Source organism: Pieris rapae, chromosome 21, assembly GCF_905147795.1.
Source record: "Pieris rapae chromosome 21, ilPieRapa1.1, whole genome shotgun sequence".
NCBI lineage: Eukaryota > Metazoa > Arthropoda > Insecta > Lepidoptera > Pieridae > Pieris > Pieris rapae.
In genome coordinates, this window is record NC_059529.1 from 364,646 (window position 1) to 382,970 (window position 18,325).

The following is an 18,325-nucleotide window of genomic DNA, read 5'->3' on the forward strand; positions in this document are numbered from 1 at the left end:
TATCTATGATTTTACATAAATACACCGTTATCTTTAACATGTTTTAAGAATTGCTTCATTTTATTCGTCTCCTTGATTGAGTCATTTAGAGGTAAATCAATCTTTTTGCATCTTAAATGTCTAAAATTCAAGAGTTAAGCCTTAAAACGATAAATTATTGTGTGAATTATAACATAAGTCGTAAACTGTTTGGAATGAAGCAATAAATCGATTGTGTCTTGAATTTTTATAACTATTTAATATTCCCAGAGATACTTCTTTATGATCTGAATTCTGGCTGGTCAGATTCAAAAATAAGACTAAAAAATCAGGTAACATAAAGTATAGGAAGCCAATTGGCGGTCCTATTGTCAACAAGCAATTTTTTCCGGTAAACCCTAATAAAGAAATAGAGTAAATCTTATAAGGAATACGTAAGTATGCTAATAAAAATAAAATTTCAAGTTATAAATACTATACTAAAAAATAAAATAAGTTCAAAAAACATTTACTTGCTCTTCTACGTCAAACATATAAGTTAAACCGGATTACAATAAATTAATAAAATGATTAAGAATGGTCGGCCCATAAATCACAGAGATCTATTGCGATGGATTCAAAAGGCTTTAAACTAAATTTATGTCTAAATCCTTATATAAATCAAACATATATATATTACAAGAGCTTTAAAACACATTAACTGTCAGACTAGGGGTTAAGTGTACTACTTCACTAAGGTTCGAATCCCAGGAGTGCAATTATGGGAAGTTTCTTTATGGGTTCATTAACAAAAATGCTTGTGGGAAACCGGTAACATGTTTATGGTTACTTGTTGAATTGTAAATCTCTTTCGTTTTGCAATTAGAATTTTACTTAGACCTCGTTTATGTCGTTAAAATTCCTTAAATTTATCGCTCTGATAAAAATAAGACACCTTTGACTACGAACCTAATACGGAGCCTAATATGTACCTAATTAAGTGTAAACACGTTTACAATTTATCAAATATTCGTATATATGCATACCTAACGACGCGTGCGCGTATAAAGTGTCACTTCTCGAATTTATAGACATACTAAGGTTGCAACTTTGTAGGATTATAATAAATCAAATCAAATCAAAATTTATTTATTCATTTAGGTAACATAATGCACACTTATGAACGTCAAAAAAAGAAATATTAAACGAATTTAATTTTACATTTAGTGCCAGTTCTCAAATCAAGGGCGTAGAATGGAAGAGAAGAACTGGCAATAAACTCTCCGCCACTCTTTTTAATCGCCAAGTTTTTTTATATAATGTTTGTAAAGAGTTGCAACCACTACACCATGTTCCATATGACATATTGAGTAATAAAAAATAAAAAAGTAAATTAAAAACAAAGATTTGTCCTCTATCAGCAGGAGGCATGGTGAAATAGGAGCACGCACTTACATACTCGTGAGAACAACACGCCAATACGTAGTATAAACAACTAATATCACCGCATACACGAATTCAAGTACGACCAGTCACCACAAGTAGCACCCGTTCACGAGTATGACGCATGGCCAGCCATCGGCCCCCTCGCCATATTTTAGGGAGAGAGACAACCCGACGCATGGACGCCGAAATATATAAATGACCGTATAGTATTTCTGATAGAGTACTTTTTATGAAGTTTTAAATCTTATATGATATCCAATATATTCCTATATTGGATATCATATAAGATTTCATATAAGATCATATAAGATCCGTTTAGTATTATATCTGTCACTAACAGATACTGGCTAGTTAGAAACATTTCTAATGAAAACTCTTTTGAATTTCAATTTTAGAACTCTTTGGTAGCCTAATGTAGTATATTGCATCCATTTGTCATTTGTTTAAGTGAATTGGCGGCAAATATTATGCTCTAGTTACACGTGAAGAAGAACCTCACGCAGAAATTTTCGGTCAATGATTTATTTTAACTTTCGTGGGCTTACTTTACAACAAATATCGGCTGCGATTAGCATTTCTTAATTAAGCCTCTTTTTTCAATTGGGTTAACGAATTTTTGGACGTAGCAATTTCAATGATGATCCGCGTGAGAGATGTCCTTTAACAGCGACTACTGAAGAAAAATCAGTGCTGTGTGACGCATGATAGAGGAAGATAAGAGTGATCTATCAGCAAAATACGGGCAAGCCTAGGCATTGGTATGAGTCAAGTTAAAAACATATAACACGAACATTTAGGCATATCTTATCTATCTATATCATATCTTCTGCATTGATAATAACAATTAAACTAAGTCTGTTTCTGCTAAATGCCCTCTTCATTAGAATGCTGTCTGAGTAGCATCTGCTATATTTCTTTACGACATATTTAAAAAATTTTATTATATTATGATTATAAAAAAGTCATGTCGATTTTATTATAGATGATATAGAGGTATTAAAATGTAAAAACATGACGTGGGCGTGGCAATTTATTACTTTGTCACCTACTATGAGGCCAAGAAAACAATAACTTTAAGATAAGGAACAGGATAGTAATCCCACGCATTCATTGTTTGTGAACGTTTGAATTGGGTAATTGGAACTGTGAACTAATATCTCTGCCTTTTATTAAATTTAAGAAATGTGTTAAAGAAAAGCTGTGTAAAAAGGCTTACTATAAAGTTACTGATTATCTAGTTCATAAAAGGGCCTGGGACTAGTTCTGGGCAGGCTACTTCTAATTAATTTGCTATATTTGTTTTAAATAATGTAGAATTGTTTGATGATTTGCTTTTTTTAAAAAGAGTACCGAGAGTTTTTTACGCCGGCTTTTTCTCTCCGCCAACACCCTCTGTCTTCTTTGCCGATGAGTAGGGATGCCAACAGGCTCAAATTAATTGACGTGGAATAAGTGATACCATGATGATCTTATGTTCCAAAATAAACGATTTTTTAAACTATTTTTTGTGACGTGTTTTCACTGAGACATCATGGAACATTACGAGCTAGCCTAACTTGCGACTAATAAGTAAGTTAAGTCTAACCTAATTTACTATAAAGGATATTAAACATAAGAAAGTGTCCAATAACACTATTTACAGTCTCTATTATGGGGACGCTCTGTTCTTGTTAAGCTCTTAGACTAACCTTAACACTAATTCACTAATTCAATTGTTTCATCACATTAGGCGTGTGATGTCTTGAATTACATAGATTCAAAACTTACTTACTTGAGTTTGATACATGAGAATAAACAGTAGTTATTTTATTTAGCAAAGCAATAAAAAATATATCAAAACTTCCAAAATTAATGATCGAACATTTTCCTTATGAATAGAATGATTAGTATGTAACACTAGTATAGACTTATAGTGAATTTTTTTTTTTAACTGTGCTTGTAGAAATAATGAACCCCTGTTCCAATCCATAATATTATTCTTGTTTAATACTGACATTGTAGCTTTATTTATTATACCAAGTTCAAGGCTATTCATGATATCGTGCAAGAACGAAGGACGATCCAAATGATATTTAATCAATATTGTATGTTAATTATTCATTAATTCTACATTTTTCGGGACTTTATTCGATAGATCTTTTAAATTTTTGTTTATATTATTATTATTTATTTATTTTTAGAGTTTATTTCCTTTTAGTTTTAGTTAGTGTTAAAATGTTCATTTGAGTTCTTTTTTGTTTATTATTTATGCACTTCTTGTACTTTAACCTAGAGGCTAGGATAGATCCTGCCCTAGTCAACTAGAGTTGTCGCTTGATAGCAAATAGACCGCCAGTGAGCTCCTTTGCTAGGGTCCTATAATTTGTTACCAGATTTTTTTGTCATAAATAAAAATACGATTTTTTAAGAATTTCAAGCATATGAAAACTGTTATAAAAGTATAATATAGCTTGAGCATATCATTTCATAATTCTGAACTATTGAAAAGAAGTACTATTTCTTTAATTCACTTTGTGTTACTTTTTCAGGGGTTTTATAATCCCTACTGATCAGTAAAACAAATGATGAAATGCCCCATGGCCCGCTATGAATACCGATAAAACTAAACCCTAGTATTACCGTTATAGTATGCATAATTAGAGTAACCTTTTCTCTTTAATAACGGGGCATTGTTGTACTTGTTTGTTCATCATTTGTTAACATGTCAGTTTGAAGGGGCCTAGTTGTAATGTTACAATTTAAATGTTATGAAGTATGTATTAATTCAAATAAAGAGAAAATATTAATCATTGCAAGGCACTATTAAAAATGGCTTATGACCCCGTTAGTCCACCTCATACTCTGCTATTCTACTAACAGGCCGTAAATTGTCACGGCTAATTATGGAGACGAAATTAGATTAATTTTAAACTAGGCCTTTTTAACATTGCCTTGCGAACAAATACTTAACACTTAATTTCATTTAAACCACTAAACTTAAATTAAAAAGTTTAAGCAAATTAGCAACATATTGTAACAGATGACTTATTTCGGAATATATAGATTTTAAAACTTGGCGATTAAAAAGAGTGGCGGAGAGTTTATTGCCAGCTCTTCTCTTCCGTTCTATGCCTTTGGTTTGAGAACTTAAGAAATTAAATTCATTTAATATTTCTTTTTTTTGAGGTTCATAAGTGTACATTATGTTACCTATATGAATAAATAAATTTAGATTTGATTTTAGTCTGTTTTCACCTCTACCAAATTGTCCGTTAACTTTGCAAGCTGTATTACATCTTATAAATGTTTTACTAAACTTTGAAATAAACCTGCAATTGAATTAAGGACTTGGCAAAGCGATTTGTATGTATTTTATACATTACATGTATCGAGCGTCAAAGCAAGGCAAAGTGAAAGCTTTCTATAAAAGCAAACTTTTAAATAATGTATATTAATTCAATATATGGAGAAAATCGATACTTGGCTATCTCCACTTTTTCTGTATCTCCATCTAGATCAAGTACCGTTTATAAATTACGATTGTTTATGGCTAATGTACACATTTATAAATTGTGTATAAGTTAAAACAAGCAACTTAACACCAAATACGTAGTATAAATTCATATATTTTTTGAGTTTGATACAGAATTATAATCTCATAAAACATCAAAAGAGTCGCAAATAGACCGTAAGCGTCCTGTCTCGTCTACGACTTAACATTGTTAATATTTTTGGGTAATAATTCTCTCATCTGCGCAATCTCTTATCTCCTCCTCTTTCTTTATAGTATTGATATGGAAGAATAATGTTTTAACCGTTTTGTATTTCATGTTATATTTTCCAGGATTCATACGTATATTAATCTGAATTAAAATTCACTTTTGAGCGTGTTAAATTTATTCAATTTCAAATGTAAGTATACATCTGCCTTCTATAGCAACCAAATCGAAAAAAAAATTTTTTTACCAAGAATTCGCCTGGAAAATGATTTGATATTCTTATCTTAATTTAAGCTACGATGAGCGTTCTGAAGAATTGTTGGAGTTGATCCCTCCTGTCCCATTTCAATATCGTACGAGCATTATTAATTTCAAATTTCATCAAGATCACCAGGCTCCACCAGTCCACAGTCCCACAAAAGGCGGCAACGCACCCACTAAAAATGTGTCCATGAGTTGCGAGTACTGCCCCTTTGGGCGTCGCATAGGCTCGTTTGCTCGTTCGTTTGGTTGCGTTAGGGGCGGGGGCTATAATATAAAAAAATAACAAAATCACAATTCACATACCACGTAAATACTATGTACTTAACCATAAATACCTAATTAGCCATACTATAAAACGGAGAATTTATTTTTGCAATTATAAAGTTATTTCCTAATTAAGGTATTATGGTCGTAAGAGTTTATTATCTCGTTAAGCGGACTTTGTATTTCAATCGGAAATAGTATTACGTATTAATTCAATCGGGACCCGTTTTTTTTTTTATTTCAGGTTATCACTTGGAAAATTTGTATTGGTGGATGGTTTGAATTTTAGTTCGATGGTGTATCTTGGAAGATCCAAGCATCTATGCAACTATCTATGGTTTTCCAAAAAACTCAGAGTCCTTATAATAGACTGAGGGATCCGCCCTTGTTTATTAAATAGGTATATTATGTTCTCAGGTATTTCGGTGGTATCAGTGTTGGACTAGTGGCTCGTGAGTGTGACTCATCTCTGAGGTTGTAGGTTTTATCCCCGGCTGAGCACGAAGCACTAACGGACTTTCTGTCTACATCTGACACTTTTTCGTACGGTGAACATAAAAGCGTAAATAACGATATAATATGATTATATTGAAGATGAACTGATTTAACAAATATAAACTCGATTTATAACATTATTTAAATTTATCTAGCAATCGTTTATAGAGAGGTTGATGAAAATCATTTTAAGATTTTTTTTTTAATTATTTGTACTGGCGTAAAGATAAAACTACAAAGATAAATGTCTAATTAGACCTTACAAACGAAAACCCTGTGTCCCGTCATAAAAAAAAATATCAACATCTGTTTGCATTCGATTGTCCGGCGAGATAGACGTTTACACCGCCATATTAATGAGCAACACGAGACGTTTAATTAATGGGGCTTCTAAACGGGCCATGTTTTTCTGCAATTGATGGCTGCACTATTGGCAATTAATTGTCCGGCCATCACAAAAATGTTTTAATGCAGATGATGGCCGAGCAATGTATGGCCGGGCCATGTGTTGCAATATGTCAGCAATAGTATGGCCCATGATGCAGACTCCTAAACGGGCCACACATACCGGCAACAATGGCTGATGAAATCACACTTGTCGCAGCAGCTTATATTAATTTTAAAAGAACAGAAAAAGAAGAGATTGAGGATTCGACCTTATTTAAATAGGCGTGAAACTGTAGACAATTTGAGTCTAGCAGTAATAAGCCTTGATAATAAATTATTCAAGAACTTGGCTAGAATTTCAAAAGGCGACTTTGACTTTCTCTTAAACAAAATTGGACCAAAAATAAAAAGAAATGATACAAACATGAGAACAGCAATACCTGTTTCATCGCCATCACGAGATTTGCGATAACTCTACGGTTTTTGGCAACAGGAGATTCATTTAAAAGTTTTATGTACCTGTTCCGAGTGTTAGATTTCAACTTTTATACAAGAGGTGTGTACAGCTATTATAGAAGGATTAAAATAATACATCAAGGTAAGTTAACATAGGTTTATTAAATATGTTACGCATAGGTAGTAACTATTATGTACTTTTTAAATTTAATAATAATAGGTATCTAGTAGCAGCATATTCGTTTTTATTTTCGCCAGCATCGCGTATAATAATTTGAGCCTTTTAGTACGTGGTTTTGGAGTAGTATCGACGGCTTCCAAAGTGTCGGTTGTTTCTGATTCTACGACTTCACGTGGGTCAGCACTGATGTCAGTATGTAGTTTCAGTCGCCTGTGAATGCATAAAATTTTTAGTATATCTTTAAGCCTTTTAGATGCCTTCAGGAGTAACAGAATGGAAACAAGTTGCAAAAGATTTCGAGGGAAGAAGTTCAATTTATCAATCGATATATAACATACGTAATACAGAGATATGTACATTTATAATGACTAAAATATTTTATTAAAGATACTTACGTTAGAAGTTTTCATTTTCACTATGTAATCCTATATTCGTGGTATTTTGAGTAAAGAGAAACGATATCGCATCTTAAGCAAACCACTTTACTGTTTTACCGCCAGCACTACCACTTTCCTTCTTTTTCTCCTCATTATTTGCGTAAGTTCTTAGGCTTCTGAATTTTTTGTAAGCCTCGTTACTTGTTATGCCAAACTTTTCAGCGATTTCATTCCATGCATCTTTTTTAGAATTTCTATCTTTTTATGAGCCGGTTTTTATATCCCACAACTCGGGGTGCAAATGTATTTCTTCAATAAAATCAGTAATTGTCTTGTTAGACCAGTAACCATTTTTACGTAGTTGTCAAAATCCAGCTGATCGCAAAACACAGAATATAGCAACAGGCACACTTCACTCATAGCAAACTTCATGTCGCGTAGAAAAGGATACACTATGCCATAACAAAGAGAGTGACTGAAACAACAATAGAACTGGCTGTGCAATATTGCAGTTGAATTCGATAGCCTAGCGATCGTTCGGCAACCCATCGGGGCCATATCGGCCATAAGTGGCTACACAAAACATGTTTGGCTATATGGCCGGGACATTACTGCAACATTGCATAGTGTGGCTGACATTGTTTGCAATGTTGCCGGGCCATGTGTTGCAGCCATCAATTGCAGCAAAACATGGCCCGTTTAGAAGCGCCATTATGTCTTGAATTGACAACATCGGAGAAGAGAATTGGAATCGTAACTGCTATTTATCTTCTACTTACGATTTGTGATTCGTTTTATAGTTGGTGGCTAAGGAATCTTGATATTAAAACATCCTAAATCTAAAAATGATAGTTTATATGAGACATAGTATACTTTATAGTCATTGATATACAAAAACCCAAGATGCACAGTCTCGAATAAAAGTAACGCTCGAAAGTGTCCCGAAACACTATTTCTGTCTCTTTCTATAAGTTACAAGCATATATTATTGCAAAATCAAACTTACGCGAATTGTTTAAAGTTGTTATTACAACGCAGTGTACTTAAAGCAATAAAATTTGACAACCGACCGTGGTCGGTAGGACAAGGTATTGAGTGGAGTCGAACATGACTTTTTTTTCATTATATATTACTATTTAGTATTTTAAGAGTTTGTTAGATTGTGTTTTAAACACATAAATATAGTTTTATTTGTGCATAAATATGTTTTTGGGTAGCCTATGGGTATACCAAAAAAACAAAAAATAATTGTTAAAATTGTTTATTCAAATATTTGGTTCAAAACGATTTAAACCTTTTCGTTAAAACATTTAACGCATTCTTTAATGAAATAGTCTTTCTAAAATCTCGAATTCTTTTTCCTTAAGTTTTTAATGACTTTTTCCTTGATAATTAAACCTTTTGCGGCATTTGTGAAGTTCGCTTTTTATACGAACTTTTCGAGATGTATCCAAAACTGACCCCGTGCTTAGAGAATTGTTAGGAGATTTGAATTTCTTTTCAATTTCTTAATTAAACATTGAACTCGTAGGACACACTTCAGTATCACCGCCATCATCCGGTATTTCAATCTGTAAGCAATATCAAAATATTTACGAACATTAAAAAAATGTTAAATTGGCTACCTGACCTACACTTTATTAGCGTAATTATATTTGTCAAAAACTACACACAAAAAAGTTCAATAGTACATAAATTTATTTATAATAAAAAAAACACAAATAAAAATAATCGACTCCACTTATTAGAACAGGGTAATTTTTATAATGCGAAATAAAAAGAAGACTGTAATGCGTTGTTCTAACACTGAACAAGCAGCCATTGAAGTTGGCCGTATATAACTTTGTGCGTTGAATGAAGTTTTTAGAAAAAATAAATAAATTCACACATTGCTTGCAGTCATAAAAACAACAAAAACTAATCAATAAAGTTTTTTACTTACCGAAAATACGATATCCCATCCTTTTTTAGCCTTTTTGACGTAATATTTTTACAATTTCTTACAGAACACTTTGACATTTTTGACGACTGCTCCCAGACGCGAGCGACGCGAGTCTATTTGAAATGAGCGCACAATTTAGAATGTTGCGCTCATTTTTTGAGGACGTTTTTTAGACGTTGAGTGTGCATCTTGGGTTTTTTGTATATCAATGTTTATAGTTTTATAATTTTATAATTTTAAACAAAATTTTCACTCGACTCCAACCGATCTAAAGAAAGTTTAACAAAAATAACTATTCTGAAAATCTAAAAGCTTCTCACAGGTTCATTTACGATGTGATAGTACGTAGTAAGTTTTATATTAATAGAATAAACGATATTTCAATACTTGCTTGAAAAAACAAAGAACTTTTCAAAAAAAAAAACAAAGAAGTCTTCCAAATGTTGTGATAACAGTTTTCGGTTTTCAATCTAAATACTAATTTATTACTCTCAGAACCTTGATCACGACTGCTGTAAAGCATTCAAAACATCTTTAAATACCGAAGATATTAAACTCATAAACCATAGACATTACGGACAAATGTTATTTTTATGGCAACACCTCGTTTTCCTTACATTTACGGCAATATATATTATCTATGTAAATATACGAATAGTATTTACAACCGTGTTTATAGATAATTAATAGTCCGAATATTTGCATATCAAAAAGTTTCACAAGGCCTAATTATAAAAATTTAATGCTGACTGTTTAGCATAATGACTATATTATGGATAATTCAATCATTGATTTTAAACCTAAAAGAAAGAAAAGAAAAAAGAAGCTAAAATAAAATCCTAATAGAATTAAGAAAAAATCTTACTTTTTTTAGTCAAAATTGCACTAAATAATATTAAAAGGTTGACAACATCTGCAAACGAATGAAAGTTATACATTATCTACGCAGTCACGTGACATCAACTTCCTTCCGTTACGCGTGGCTTAACATAGTCCGTCTGTCGTTAATTAAATTAATTTATCGAGCAGAATAAATTTGAACAAAATAAGAAATTCCCTTTGAAAAGCTATAATCGATTTAAGCTGTGTTCTTAATGTTTGTTCTTCTTCACCAAATTGTGGGATTAAAATTTAAAAGCCTATAAAGATATTCCGAATTCCTTACGTACCACTTAAAGTAACATTTCAATTTAACAAAAGTCTACCTAATACATGTACCTAATGATTAAGATATGGTCCACTTTAGCCGTGTTATTAATTTATGTGTACCTTTGTATTTTAACTAATTATTGGTATAGTAAGATAGAAAATAATTTATTTTCAAATATTTCATATTTATTTCATATTTATTTTTATTTAATATTTCATACTATTTCATATACTAATCGTCAATATAATAATATTTATTAGTTAAAGGAAAACTATACAAATTGAAAATAATATAAATCAGTGATGTTTCATTATCATTAATTGTCAATCTAATAGGTATATGTTATCCTGTGGCTGACACACGCCGTCGACATTTTGGGTTTAATCATCACGATGTTTTCTTTCACCGTTCGACTGATTACTAAATGCGCACATTGAAAGAAAGTCCATTGGTGCACAACCGGGGATCGAACCTTAGATCGCAGGAATAAGAGTCGCATGCTGAGCCTACTAGGCCAACACTGCTCTACAAATTACTAATACATAAAAATTAAATAAAAAGGCAAATACTAAAATAATAAACTGCTTTTAATTAGCCTTAATAGTAAAGTTACAAATGACAAATTCATATTTAAATTTACAACAGATACGATGATTATAATGTCACCGTACATCTAAATAGAGTATCATTACAATAGTATACAAAAAATCTGATATAATCTCATCAAAATTCCATCACGGCAGGTCAAATAACACTGGTCCGTCGTCAGAAAGACAATGAGCTTGAATAATGATGGAGACATAAATATTAGCTATAAGAATCGTGACTAGAACTTTCTGTACATATTGCATTTTACTCATATAAGAGTTAGATTGAGGATAGCGGAATACGGAATAATCTAGTCTAATAAATACTTTTTATGTAAAACAATAATAATTTTCACCCAGTGGCGCTGAATTTCTGAATTTGTTGTATCGATATTTTTTCTTCAAGTTCAGCGCTGTGTGCCTGACAGTTCGTCAATCGATTGTCACAGGTCAAGTAGATGTTTTAAGGACGCGTCATGTCGCGTGACAACGGGTATTGGTAATTGGACTAGAGATGTTATTGATCGCAGTCGCTCGAAACGTTTTATCGAACGATCATGTGGTAAAGCTGCAAAAGAAAGGAAATTCCAGGAGAGGCGATAGAGAATAGATATATAGATATAGAGGGAGCTAGAATCCCACTAATCCTGATTGACATTAAATGCTACATAAAATTCAATAAGCTACGAAATTAATCAATTAAGTGTCTTTGTTATTTAAATAGATCATACTTATACCATAAAACATATAAAGGCTTCATGGATGAGTTAAAGCAGGAGCTTTAAGTTCGTCTTCAAACCTAAAACAATTGTTGTTTCGCTCAGAATCAACCAGAACAACTAAGCTGGTTTGAGTATTTTTAAAAGCTACAACATTTTAAGGTTGAATTTAGAGTTCTTCAATCATAAGACCGATTATGTTAATAAAACAAGCCGAACGAGTGGCTCCACATTAAACTGAGTATTTTAAGCAAAATTACACATAATAGCCAATCGCCAATAGTCTAGTCTAGACTGAATAACGACCGGTTTTAGTTATTTGTCTAAACTTATTTATATTTTAATACATATATAAATTTAAATATACGGCGTCCCAGATTTATGGGGCATGTAGGAAAAGTACCTTAAATATCGTAGATAGTATATTTTGTGGCGGCGTCCATGCGTCGGGTTGTCTCCTACCCAAAATATGGCGAGGGGGCCGATGGCTAGCCATGCGTACTCGTGAACGGGTGCTATTTGTGGTGACTGGTCGTACTTGAATTTGAAATTCGTGTATGCAGTGGTATCAGTTATTTGCGTGTTGTTCCCACGAGTCTGTAAGTGCGTGCTCCTATTTCTCCATGCCGCCTGCTGATAGAGGACAAATCTTTGTTTTTAATTTATTTTATTATTCTTTATTACTCCTCCTCCTCCTCCGGAACATGGTTGCAGCTCCATACAAATTTTGTGTAAAAGAAAACACTTGGCGATTAAAAAGAGTGGGGGAGAGTTTATTGCCAGTTCTTCTCTTCCGTTCAACGCCCTTGATTTGAGAACTGGCAGTAAATGTAAAATTAGAAGCATTGAGTGTATATTTCTGTTTTACCTACATGAAAAAATGATTTCTGAATTTTGAATTACTGAAAGAAGACTTTATTTTTAAAAGTTAGTAATACTGCAACCAAAGGTTTTTTAAACATTACTTGCCTTGTCTGGGAATCGACCCGACTATAAAAACTATGCAGTGTCTACAAACTCGGTTGTCCTGTTTTGCAGAGTATGTTATGCATGTTGAATTGTGTAATTCTATTGTGTGACTGATTGTCGTTGTGGGCCTTCACCTCGGGGCATCCTGCAATTTTCTAGAGCAAAAATAGCCAATCCATTTTACACAATGCTTTACCGTCAGAAAGATTCATCGCATCAAGTACTATGACAATTACCAATACCCTCACTGTTTCCTACTACTCTAGAATTTGAAGAAGATATATTTGTTAAGGCTTAAAAGGTGCACGCTTAACGTACTGTAAATACGTCAAATCTATTCAGCAGTCAATCAAACCATCTGATAGAGGCTGGGGTCGGAAGGGCGCGCCTGCTCACTGATCCGTCAATAATTTCTTATTGTTACAATACTACTTGGTACTATCTTAGGTTCTAAGGTAGAGGCGAAAGCGCTGTAAAATTCTTATTATAAATTCAAGTGTCAAGTCTTATATATCATTAGGTCAGCTTAGAGAAGAAAACGATGGTTTAAGAAAGCTTTTGTTGCTGCACCTTTTTATCATTTTCTATAAAGAAAAATCTGTGATGATTCAATTGCCAATATGAGGCCAGAATGAAGTGCAGTGCTGGTTTATTCAATATCTTCTGGCTAGAAGTGCACTTAAATATTATATTCAAGGAAATGGTAATAAAAAAACAAAGAAAAGAAAAGTATGTTGGCTATCAGCATCCGTTTATTTCAAATTCAAAATTCAAATCATTTATTCATGTTGGTAACATAATATAAACTTATGAACGTAAAAAAAAGAAATATACATTAAATGCTTCTAATTTTACATTTACTGCCAGTTCTCAAATCAAGGGCGTAGAACGGAAGAAAAGAACTGGTAATAAACTCACCGCCACTCTTTTCAAGTGTTCATTGCAAATAAAAATTCCTTTTTTAACTTTTGAAATCGCTCTCGTTCATGACATAATCCAGAAGGTGACAAGCGCAGATAAGTATTTGAAATATATGATCCAAATATCAGTATAGATCAAGATGCGTTGGTGATTGCTGCATTGTTTACGTATATTTTGTGAGAAATTGTTTTAGTTAGGTAAGCATTTTTAAAATAGAGAATAAATTACTAATTAAAACCAAACCACCGAAACAAGCTGTTAAAAGTGTTTTTCTGTTTATCAATATAGAAAAAGATACGAACAAATACGTCGTGAGCAAAAACTGTGCTTAAACTCACACACTTGTGTTTTTACGCGTGATCTAAGCGGACACACTGGACGGACCTTTTTTATTTTACACTTTGTAAAGTCATAATGTATTGTAATTTACATGTTTAACAAGCAATCTTGGATCCAAGCATCTAAGACCCAAGTATCTGTTATGGTGGTTTAAGGATTTGCAAAATTTCCAGTGTCACTTTACCAGCCATCTTATTTTCTATCCATAGTTCAGCAAATCTCTATATATCTAATTCTAAGGGCATCAAACTTTGAGATTGCTGGCTTTGAAGGAGCTAGAAACACTTTTTTTATTACAAGCCCAGATCAATATTTACCTTTTTTTTTTTTTCAATTCACAAAGGAGTTGGGGTCACATAAAAATCAAATTGACTTATGAAATTTAATCTTTTGACATCACTGGAGACCGAAGAGCTGGCAGCTACCTCGGACGAAGAATTAGTCTAGCTGTTCAGAGGGGAAACGCTGTCAGTATCTTCAAAACCTTGCTTTATGGGATTCCTTTCATCATATGTTTTAGTATTTATATTTGTTATATTAATTTATGTAACCGTATGTCAGTACATGTTTTAGAAATAAACATTTAATATACTACAAACTATATGGGAATTCGTATCTTGTATCGTGTTTGTCGGTCTATCTGTGTATAGAAACAATTGCATGTATTTGCTCTGTTCTAAACTATGTTATATACATATATATATATATAATGATTGTTGCAGTGATGTTGTGAGCGCATGGGTGGCGCGCTGCTTGAGGCGGCGGCGCGCGGCGACGCGGGGCGCCTTGCCAGCTTGTTGCGGGCGGGTGAGCGGCTCGACCAGGTTGATGAGGTAACTTTTGCTTCTCTTTGGTCTCATCTTACTCTAGTAAATCCTCTTAATACTTTAACATAAGCATTAAGAAATTGATGGCCTTCAATGTGCATTTCGTTGGAAATAAACCCAATTGCTTGTTATTTTTTTTAATACCACATGCTCCTATGTAATAAGTAATGAACACTATGGCCTTGTTTCGCAAGCAATAAGTATCTCGTTCCAGTTCTGTGTTTGGAACTGCCTAGACTTATAAAAAGCTACAAACAGATATACAAGGATAATAAAACTAAATCTTAATATGCTTAAATTAAGTCAATACGCCTATGTAAAGATACATTTCTCATTCTCAGAGTAGTCGTTATTATATTCAAAGTAGGTCCGTCGTTTAATCCATGTCGTATGTTAAACTGAACACGCGCTGAATATCACATTTTGATGCTTAAACTAGCCCACCAGAAGAGGAGGAAATGCACTAAAATAATCTAAATACATTGTAATAAATCGTATTTTATTTATCTCGAACCAATTCAGAGATAAATAAAACGACAACACACAATCCGAGGGTTGCAGTTTCCTTTTTCCATTTGTCCGCTTGCATTCATGTTCACCTGCCAATATAAAATATTCGCTTGCGTACAAGAAATCTAATTGCAATCTGTCGCAATAATCTTCGTTATTTATCACCTGATAAATTAATGTAATAAATGAACCAAAGTGGCTCAATACCATCTTTCAAACGCAGTAGCAATACATTGACTCCTTTATATTACTTTACTGGCACCATACTGTGAGCGAATTAATGCATGACATATGCCACACAATTATAAACTTTATAGTTAGCAAGTTAAAACTCTTTTCATTAAATATTATCTTTTTAGTTGAAATACACCTCAATTCACGTCTCGTCCTAGGTATGGATTCGATATTTCTCTCATAACGTATAGAATAATCGATAAATCAATGTGTCGATTAATAGATCGCGTGTTGTATCGGCTACTAATAAATCTTACAATGTGCGATTATATACTATTGATTAATAGCGGTACATAGTTTTTTTATGAATTATAATTTCATGAACATCGTCGCTGATTAAGGTAATCATATGTTTATAACCTCTAACGTAACCTGCTTAAAATGGTACGTGCATACTCGAGCAAAAGTCATGAAGATTTAATGATTTCTTGTTTATAATTAACCGGAAAGTACGTATATGAAAACAACGTTCCGCAGCACACGCCTACTAAATTTTTATTGACTATAATCTCTCCGATTACTTTGTTTTTGAGACAACATAATTGACTAAACATTCTGGTTCTCGGCTGATTGTTAAGAATTTCGACGTTATGTCAAACTGGTATAAAATGTTAATTAATTTTATCGGGAACATCATACGATTTTGTTTATTCTTTATTTAAATAAACTGTAAATCATTATGATCTTCTATTTGCAAGGAATTACGGATTTATTGGCTGTGGTTAAAATTTAAGCGTGTCGAGTTGCCGAGCCGATATCGCGGTTACAACGAAATTGAAGAAAAAGTACAAGTCTCAAACCGGTTGGGTCGAAGTACTAGTTTTTTAATGATCTCTGTCTTGACTGAACTACTAGATGACAGATTATAAAATGCCGATACCTATCCACAGATAGATTTGAAGTCAGCGCATGATAAATACCTAATTATATGTATATCAATCAACATAGTTTGAAATGTTTGCCATATGTGTTTTAACATAAAAAATGTTGAATTACCGAAAACGTCAATGATCGCTGCTCCGTCAAATATCTGCTTTGAAAGAAAGCCTGTCCTTCACCCTTCCTTATCTGGAACTTGTTTAAAATCCTTCTTATACATATTTATAAGTTTACCGTTGATAACTAATCATTGATCCTGTTAGTTTGATGAGATTCCTAGTGTGTTGAATTAAAAATTAATAATAACATTATCCATGCCGAGTATAAAGGTTCCATAAGCCTAAAGAGATGAAACACATATATGCGTCTCTTTTATGCTATAATTAAATCGTAACGTCAACATCGAATGACAGGCCGGTTTGCAGCAAGGAATTAAAAGACCGTACCACTTCTTAAAACAATGTTGCTCTATAGAAATATGTTTATTTTTGTATTTCTGTAGCAATAAGTTATAAACCTCAACTATGCTTGAACTGCTTACATAGTAATAATATTAATGGAAACGTAATGGTTTCACAGATTCATGGTACGATGATTTTCAATTTACATTTCACGCTAATAGAAGTTGCAACTTTATGCATTTTAATTCTGATTTTTTATTCCTGCTGTTTAAATTTTGATTATTTTTAAGGCAAACGTTTCTGAGTGTATTATTATAATACACATCAACATATTGGTAATATGTTGATATTATTATCCCGTATGTAACTTATATTTAAACCCTTAGCGAATTTGTTATATAATTCACATTAATTTGTGTAAGCAGACGGACTGCGTACTGCACAGATGATTTATTTTTATTTAAACCATTACACCTTGTTAATTATTGCTGTTGTATAAATGATATCACCCATTTGTTTTTACACATTAATATTCAATATGCAAGAGCAGTCATGATGTTTAATATTCTGTATAAATAACTTTACCACCGTAACTTATAAAGTTGGCACCTGCTCTTACGATTTCCTGATCTCGTTTACAGATGATTGATTTGTTAAATTAATATATTTAATAGTTAAAATTCAATCTTGTTTTCTATTTATTTCATAAGCAGGATCCTACTTTTGTGAAATGTAAAGGAATTGTAGTCTTAATTTTCAAGATTGTGTTGAGGCAAAAATTTTGGATAACTTATTGTAACTTATTTAATATATAATAAACATGTTATTTATTTTGTTATAAGTCTCCTTTGTGGTCCTCACATAAGTTCTAAGCACTGTCAATTCGGAAGTTGTGATTTTTGTAATCCATCGGCGCCACCCAAAAAGCAAATCCCCTCTATTCCTTGTACAAACTATAAATAAATATAGAAATCCTATACTGTAAATTTAGAGCAACACATTATTTTTCCAAAAAAGTGTAAGGAAGTCATTGATCATTTTAGAAAGCTAATCACAGTAAAAAGTTATATGCAGACATTTTAATTTAAGCCCATTATTCGAACGATCAATTTTACTGACTTATGACAACCTAAATTAGTCATCTTGATTAATGATTCTACTGATAGGTATTACCTATAAATAAAATTGTATAAATACTGGTTTTATATTCCTCTATTGATCGTAAATTGAAATTGGTTGATAAATGGCATAATCAGTTTTAAATAAACTCAAATATGTTGAATATTATTATTTGATTTAATTCATCTAAGATTTTCTCTAC

The 18,325-nt window shown here is 32.4% G+C and overlaps 1 protein-coding gene and 1 long non-coding RNA gene across 3 annotated transcripts in view; one reads left to right on the forward strand and one right to left on the reverse strand.

The window, feature by feature from the left end:
• Positions 1-18,325, forward strand: part of LOC110999131 — a 44,380-nt gene that overhangs the window by 17,461 nt on the left and 8,594 nt on the right. The window contains exons 1-2 of one of the 2 annotated variants that reach the window (XM_045632909.1): positions 13,983-14,011; positions 14,876-14,986. In XM_045632909.1, coding sequence (XP_045488865.1) covers positions 14,891-14,986 — 96 coding nt within the window. In that variant the 5' untranslated portion in view covers positions 13,983-14,011; positions 14,876-14,890. Of the gene's footprint in view, positions 1-13,982; positions 14,012-14,875; positions 14,987-18,325 lie in introns of those variants that run through there. The other variant, XM_045632908.1, reaches the window with a different exon arrangement.
• LOC111002401 lies at positions 6,504-8,235 on the reverse strand. The gene is made up of 2 exons (XR_002600521.2): positions 7,545-8,235; positions 6,504-7,359 (listed from the first exon to the last, which is right to left on the reverse strand). It is a non-coding gene; the product is annotated as an uncharacterized LOC111002401 (long non-coding RNA).